The sequence below is a fragment of the Eretmochelys imbricata genome, chromosome 2 (genome assembly GCF_965152235.1).
Source record: "Eretmochelys imbricata isolate rEreImb1 chromosome 2, rEreImb1.hap1, whole genome shotgun sequence".
NCBI classification, from domain to species: Eukaryota; Metazoa; Chordata; order Testudines; family Cheloniidae; genus Eretmochelys; species Eretmochelys imbricata.
Genome location: NC_135573.1, coordinates 189,504,408 through 189,512,742, shown reverse-complemented (window position 1 = coordinate 189,512,742; position 8,335 = coordinate 189,504,408). Strand labels below are relative to the sequence as shown.

The window sequence follows — 8,335 nt, the reverse complement described above, 5'->3', positions numbered from 1 at the left end:
TGGGCTGACTAAGACCTGGAGATACGGCACAGTTATTATACAATGTGCTGGACAGGTTCCAAATGGGGCAGTTTTTCTAAGCCTTTCTGTCCAAATTATGCCAAGGTCCCATAGCCTGCAATCTAATTGTTCTGTTTCTGTATAACACATTAGACTGTCGTTGCTTTAAAAACCTTCGGATGACAATACAAGGAGATCCAAGAAATGACTCACAGGCAAAGTAGCATGACCGGGTCGCAACCTTTCTGTATGAGAAAATACAGATTAGGTTTCAGAACACTCAAAAGTTTCATGTGTCAATTAACCCAGGAACATGGTTCACCAAATACCACACAGTAAAGAAGCCATTATTTCTATAAAGGAGACTTGAGACTTCAAAGGGCTGACAAAAAAGTAATACTGAAAGTGACATGCAACCAGGTGGGGGTATTTTGAAGTGCAGTCTTTCACTTTTTCCCCACACTGGGGGATATGTAAAGAACAGTGGTGAAGAACTAATCAGTGCCTCATGGGTAATTATCTACATAGTTTGCTCTGCTGGTGTAGATTTTTCGACTGGCAGATGCTAATGTGGTTTTCTTGCTGTTGGAGAAGCGGGTGCACTGTCTATCATACGTGAAGATTCCACTGCTTTAGCCAAAGCCTGAACTCACTGTGGTTCTCACAGCTGCGCTAAAAAGGCAGGGCAAGCAGCACTGTGCTCACAAGGTGAGTCCTAGGAGCTGCTGGCTGGAGCTGGAGCTGGAACCCGTGTCAGAGAAGGCCATTTGTCCTGGACATCAAGTCAGTGCCTAAGGTTTGCTCAGTTACTGTTCAGGGCTAAGGATTAAGAAGGCAGCTTGCAGGGGAAGTAAAACTTTAACTAGAATTTAATTAGCAGAAAAACAATGCTATGTTTATGGCTCATTTCCGTCCCTGCCTTGAGATAAGTGAGGCTCCAAAGGGGCTCTAAGTAACACCTGTTCTAAATGTTTGTGCGTGTTTAAAATACTCTAATTATCTAGGGTTTTTTTTTACCAGGATAATTATATTGTATAGAACAACTTTAATATACAAAGCCTCACAAAGAGCTGTGGGGTTCATAAATGTGTCCATTGGTTTTATTCTATGCCCCAGTGCAGCGAGCATCTCTCAAACAGACACGAACTCAGGATTTATTTTCCATAACATGCTTTGCTCTCTCGTGTACTAAAAGTAATCAGTCTATCATGTTCTTTTCATGCTGTTTCGCGTTGTGTTGAAGCGCCATCCTGCAAAGCGCTGAGCACTCCTGCATGGTGCTGAGCACAATCAACTGTAGCCTGTGATAGCTGAGGGCACTCAGAATGTCCTAGGAATGCTCCACGCCTTGTAAGGCCAAACTCTCAGTAGGTTAATAAATCCTACATCATTTCAATAAACAGCAGTTTTGTTGCTTCTACTTGCAATTTGGGGCTTTGTCACCAAAGTCTTCTTTGCATAAGCCCTATCTTAGCTCTTTCTTTGGGACTTTTCCTTACCATTTACTTTAAAGAGTTATCTTTCCTTTTTTGTACCATGTTTTCCTCAGCATTCTTGAAACTTGCAGTCTCAAAACTGCCTGTGTATGTCCATTTGCCCGCACATGTGCCAGTCAGGTCATTGTGTGTCTAGCTGCCTTCTTTGTGCACAACGATTTAGGCTTTGTACATGCCGATGGGTCAGTGTGAAAACTGTGCTCAGAATGGAGGCTAGCTGGGAACATGGTCCTTAATTCCAATGCCCTGTGTGCCTGTTGCACTCGTCCTGGAGCCATGATAACACTGAAAGAGCTCCTTCCATGAGTGCTTACCGAAACTAAAATGGCCACCAAGAGACGTACAGTCCAGTGCATGTTAGGGGGCAGAAGAGAGCAGACAGCAAAGCTGTGCACCACTTATGCCCAGATCTTGTCAGTCAGAAGGATGGTGTTTATGGCACCGAAAAGCGAGACAGGAGACCCTGAGCTGGATTCCGTTTCTGACTCTGCCGCAGTCTCCCTGCGCACTTGGAATATTGAGAGGCTAAATTCATTCATGCCTGTGAGGTGTTTTTGACACCCCTGAGCAGCAGATGCTATAGATGCGCAGGACATTATAATTGCATAATGTGTGAGACTGGCCCATCTCCAGTCTCTCTAAACTGTTCCCGCACCTTAGGTTCCACTCCTTCCCTCTCTCTGCCTTACAGGCCTCAGGCTGGATACACTTTCTGAACCAGTTTATTATGCTCACCGTGGTTCATTCAGGCATCCGTTTGTTCCTTACGTCCAGCTTTACCAGATGGTAAAAGGCAAATGCCATATTGCTAGAAAATTACAAATATGACCCTCTAAAAATTGTGCTGTACGATACAATGTTTATTTATGTGTATATATAGTGCAAGTGTCTAACATCAAAGCATTATGGTACAAACAGTGCACATAGTTTCACCCTAAAATCAAAGACCTACCAAAAAAGAATCTAAATCAACTCAGTTCCACCAGCAAGAAACCATCATATGTCCACTATTCTAGCAATGTAGCAGCTTTGGAAGCAGAACAAAATTAAATCTGCCTTCACTGACGTTACACTTACAAATCAGAGACAAATAAAAAATAATAATAAAATAATAAAAAAGCATCAGGGGAGTCAAATTCAGTTCTCATTCACACTGGTGTAAATCTGGAGTAACTCTAGTGAAGGAGCCAGAGTTACTCTGAATTTAAAATGATGTCACTAAGTGCAGAAATTTACCCTAGATGATTCTGGGGCTGATCCTGAGAAATGTTGCAACTGTCACTAAAAACAGCTTTCACCTCAGGTTGCCAGGTGTCCAGTTTTCGCCCGGAACACCCAGTCAAAAAGGGGCCCTGGCGGCTCCAGTCAGCACCGCTGATCAGGCCATTATATGTCCAGTCAGTGGTGCAGCAGGGCTAAGGCTGGTTCCTGGCCTGCTGTGGCTCCCTGCAGCACCTGGAAGCAGCGGCACGTCCCCCATGCAGCACCTAGGCATAGGGCCAGCCAGGGGGCTCTACGCACTGCCCCTGTCCCAAGCGCCGGCTCCGCAGCTCCCATTGGCTGGGAACCGCAGCCAATGGGAGCTGCAGGGGTGGTGCCTGCAGATAGGGCTGTGTGCAGAGCTACCTGGCCACGCCTCCATTTAGGAGCCGGAGTGGGGACATGCTGCCACTTCCAGGAATCATCTAAAGTAAGCCCCGCCCGGTGCCGGCACTCCTGACCCCCTCCCATGACCATGCCCCAGCCCTGATCCCCCTCCCATCCTCCAAACCCCTCAGCCGCAGCCCGGAGTCCCATCCTACACCCTAAACTCCTCACCACCCAGCCCACCATAGAGTCTGTACTCCCAGACAGAGCCCTCACAACCGCCCCTGAGCCAACCCGGTAAAAATGAGTGGGTGAGGGTGGGGAGAGCAAGCGACAGAGGGAGGGGAAGGGGATGGAGTGAGCGGTGGGTAGGGCCTCGGAGAAGGGGGCGGGGCAGGGAGCAGGGCAAGGTTGTTTGGTTTTGTGCAAGTAGAAACTTGGCAACCCAACTTTCACCTGTTAGAGAAAAGGGACTTTGAAAAACTGTCAGTGACATGACCGTAACAATCTGTAGCATTTTTCATTTATGAAGCATTATACAAACATCAACCAATTAAGGCCTGATCCTGACAGGTACTGAGCACCTGCAACTCCCATTGAAAACAGTACTGGCCTGACTCCTCCCCTGGTTTTAGTCAGTTGGCATGGATCGGAATGGGGCAGTGTGAAGCAGCCACCAAGTCTTAGCTATGTCCATGGCTACAGTAACTGAGCTCCATGACCACAGGTGATCATTCCCTTAAATCCCTTGCTGCTTCAGATTGTTCATTGCCACAGCTGGGTTGGATATTTACAGTTGTAACAAGATTTGTTTTTAAAATCCCCTATCCTTTGACAGTTCTGCTTCCAGATAGCATTATACTATTTCCTGGCTCTTTTCAATGGTTTCACTTTCAGCCAGAAGTGTAGGGCTCGATCTTTGAAGGTGTTCAGCACTCCAGGGGAAGGTGTGGAGCACCCTCAACTCCTGCTGACTTCAGCAGAAGTTGAGACTGCTCAATACTTTGAAGGATCATTGGATCAAGCCCCTGATGAAGATCCTAATTCACTTTGTTGAGCAGGATCTTTCTTTTTCTTTCACAGGGTAAGAATCACTTACATAGCACTGAATTCAGTACTCCTTCCTCTAGCCAGACTCCCATTAACTTCGAAAGTAGCTTGGCAAAAGTTGGGTGTGAGTGAGGAATATTGGTGCATACTCAAAATGAGAGAGCTCCTGATTTTTGATGGCCCCAGCAATCCAGACCATTTTGAGCTCCCTTCTTGGCTATCATATATGAAAGAGCTCTGTTCTCGGCTCTTACCAGTGCGGTGAATTGCATCCTCCACAATTTTAAAGAGGGCTTTACGGAATCTCTCCCCAGCAAACACATAGAGGAAGGGGTTCAGGCAGCTGTGAAGGAAAGCGATGCTCTGAGTTATCTGGAATCCAAGGTCAATGTTGTCAGAAGTTTTGCAATCATATATGACCATGGTGTAGGTGTCAATGGTTTTGACCAGCAAAATGCTGTTGTAGGGCAACTGGGAGAGGAGGAAAGCTATGATAATCATGATGATGATCTTTAATGATTTGTGCTTTGGGGATCTTTTCGCTTGAAGAAGGGTATGAATTATAAAAGCATAACAAGTAACCATGACAAAGAGAGGAAGGAGGAATCCTATTGTGATTTTCAAAGCTAGGATAGTAACTTTGATGGTTCGGGTAACTGTGGTAGGGTATACCATCTTGCAAGTAGTTGTATCACTAACTTGCTTAGATTCACTGTATACTATTTCTGGGATGCATAAGCCTATTGCAGTCAGCCAAACACCAAAGCAAACTAGTTTACTGCGCAGAAGCCTTTTTCGCTTAGAGTTCTTAGCTTTCATGGCCTGCACAATTGTAATGTACCTGTCAAAACTAATGCATGTCAGAAACAACATACAGCTGTAGAAGTTGATCTTGTACATGCTATTGACAATTTTACACATGAAATTCTTAAAGATCCAGCCATCTGAAGCTGCTTTTGCCCAGAAAGGGAGAGTGAGAAGGAGGAGCAGATCAGCAATGGCCAGGTGCAGCAGGTATCTGTCAGTGATGCTCTTTCTGTGTCTGTATTTCCAGTAGACGAGGATGACTAAGGCATTACCCATGGTGCCAATGGAGAAGACAATCCAGAAAAATGCTGGCAGGAAAGTTTGAGCAAACTGCTGGGCGTGACCTTTTTCACAAATGACGTCTGTGTGGTTAAATGGGTTGTTGTATTGCGGCAACACAGAACTAGAACCCGTAAAATAATCCAGGTTAGCCAAGTAGTTCTGGGTGGTCTGCAGGGGAACATCAGATTAATTACATGCTGACAAAATCATTGGATAAGAAACAGTGAAGGTGGAATTTTGAATTATTGTTGCAATAACCTGGGCAAATTTTCCACCACCGGAAATTGGAAATTTCAAACCCTCCGTTGACTGTCGATCAGAGTAATGCCCAATAACCCAAATACATTTGAGTGCAGATAGTGCACAGGTACAATCTATGCTCTTCTTGTGTGAATTTAGGCAAATCAATACAGTTCTCTGCTTCTCATTCCCTAGGTGAGAACCACACTGAAGGAGGAAATTAACATAGCTGCCCATTTACATCAGCTGAGGATCTGGCTCCCCAGCTATAAACTACAGACAATAATACTTAGCTCGCAAAGGTGTTTCAGGGTAAAGTGCTTTAAGATCCTCAGCTGGAAGATCCAACAGGAGAGCAAAGTACAGTTATACCCTCAGCTCAGCAGGCAAATTCATGTCCAGCATCTTTTGGCTGAACCATACTATAAGTTTGCGTGAGCCAAGTTGTTTGGTATGGCGGGAGCATCCATGACTGAACAGACGTTCATTGCTAGCTTGGAGAGGACAACACAGTTCTAGAATATGTTCAGGGGAATGTGTTGTGGTGCCTTAGGGAATGATGGTATAGCCTCGGTCACAACTGAAAGGGGGGAAGAGAGAGAGATTATTCGGCAGTAGTAAATTTTTACTTACCTTGCTCGTAAATGCCATCTGCAGTCAGATCTTTATTCAGTCTTGAAAACAACACTATGAACTTGAGAGGGAATAAGGTGGGTAAGTGACATGTAAAATACAGACCTTGAGACAGGACTGAGATGAGTGTAAAACCGAGGCATATTCACAGAAAGCCTTCTCGTATGAGCCTGCAGGCCAGATCCTACTCTCCTTCCTCACATGAGTTGTCCCTTTGAAATCCAGGGGGCTCTGTGGGTGAGTAAGATGAGCAGGATTTGACCCTGCAGTTTTCAGTTATATTTGCAGCTTCATTTTCATAACGCAAGATTTCCAAAAACAAATCTCTCTAAATATGCTACGGCATTTACATTTGCTTTTAACAGCATACTGGCTGCAGCTTTTCAAGTGCTCTGTGCAGGTTAAACATTTTTAATGGCTAGGATTACTTCTATTTCATTTTTAAGAAGCTGTACAGTCCCTGGGTTCACACTTTTCTTTAAAAACTGTTAAATAAAACTAACATAACTTTCCAAAAGCTCCTGAGAGTGAAAAACAATTGTCTCAAATTATGTGTCACAACTAGCAAGGAAATCCACCTGTCTTCCTTAACAGCCTCTAGTTTAAAAACACCTCCATTTTCTGTAATGACTGATTATCTAACCTTTTTCGTTCCTTCTTGGAAATGTCTTTTTCTATAGGCCATGATCTCTACTTGGGATTAGTTTCAATTTTAGTCATTGATGGCCAGTAACCATGTAAACCATGTAAAATCCAAAGGTGGACAGGAATGGGCTCAAGGAAACCTGTGATTTGCACCAATTAACTATCCTACATTCAAGCAGGGGTAAACTAAGGTAGTGCAAATCATGGCTTTTCTTGTCTACAGTTGACAATTGCACCAGTGCAGCTATGCGTCAATGAGTGAATCCGAAACACTGAGAAGACCTAGGGTTTTCCACTTAAATACTATTAGCCAACTCAGATGGTGACCATACACTCACTGGATCTCTACAACTAAATGTCTGGAGTTCAGTGAAAATCACTCAGGACATTCAGAGTGTCACTTGTTCCCGCATCTTTGAAAATAGGTCACACTACATACAGGTTTCAATGTGTAGCCGGAACTAACTCGTAAAACCGATGACCACAACAGCAAAGTTACATTAAATACTGCTTTTCCAAGGGGAAGTGACCAACGTTCAAGTTCTAGTTTCCCATGAAACTAAAGAAAAAATTCTCTGTTTCTCATCTGTGCTGACTCATAAAATCTCTCCTGATCTTATTACTGTTATCTATCGTCCAATCCCTCACTGTATTATCACTAGCTATGCTATTAATTTTTATTGAGATGACAATCTCATTCAGTGTGTGTGTGTTATCCTTAGGTCTAAAATCTTTTACTCTTGCCCTCAGCCCAAAAGTGAAGGTTTGAAGAAAATCTTCTAGGCCTTTTTGTTATTAGCCAAGGGTCAAAAAACAACACTTCTTTCATGCATTATTTGGATTTTTTTTTCACCCAACTCAAAATAATTTTGTTATAAAAGTACTAACTTTGGAACTGATCTGGCCACCTTTTGTCATCCTGGGAGGCTACTTATGTGAATATTTGTAACTTCCAAGTAAGGTTTGCAAAATGGAGTCTTTGCATGTATATCACTACAGGATATGAGCTTTGACAAGATTAGGTGAAAAAATAGATTAAAAAATAACAACATTTAAAGTAATGAAGATATATGCTCTAGTAATTTTAATCATATAGAGCAACAGAGGCATGCAGAATTATGTAGCTCCCTGGAGTTCTATGCATTGAAATACCTTCAGTAGATTACTTTTTACGATTCTATCTATGCTGTGGTGCATTTAGTTGAATTTGTGACCCCATGCTTAGTTGAGGCTCACATCCGTAGAGTCAGATTTCCTCTTTTTAAAAAAACAAAGAAGGAAATTAAATACCTAAAACTATATAAATGTCACAATGAAGATGGGAATTTTACAGTAGTAAGAGGAGGCAGATTGAAAGTCCCCATCTCCACAGAAATCATAAATTAGTCATACTAGACTGAAATGCTAAGGCATAAATATTAACGCCAGAGAGTGTCATATAAAAATAGTACATGTGAATGGGGTGCTATTTTACAGTTCTGAGATTCATCAGTTAATTGAAAATTCAGATAATTCCACCAGAGCCGATGGAGTTATCTGGATTTATGCTGGCGTAACTGAGGAGGAAAAAAGGTGTGCCAAAAAAATCCTTCCTT

General features: G+C 43.1%; 1 protein-coding gene across 1 annotated transcript; it reads right to left on the bottom strand.

Annotated features, from left to right (window-relative positions):
* Positions 1 to 4,178: 4,178 nt before the first annotated feature.
* On the bottom strand, positions 4,179 to 6,113 carry LOC144260603 (C-C chemokine receptor type 9-like). Its single transcript, XM_077809286.1, has 2 exons — positions 6,096 to 6,113; positions 4,179 to 5,390 (listed from the first exon to the last, which is right to left on the bottom strand). The coding sequence occupies exons 1-2, from the start codon at positions 6,111 to 6,113 to the stop codon at positions 4,179 to 4,181; spliced, it is 1,230 nt and encodes a 409-aa protein (XP_077665412.1).
* Positions 6,114 to 8,335: the final 2,222 nt, after the last annotated feature.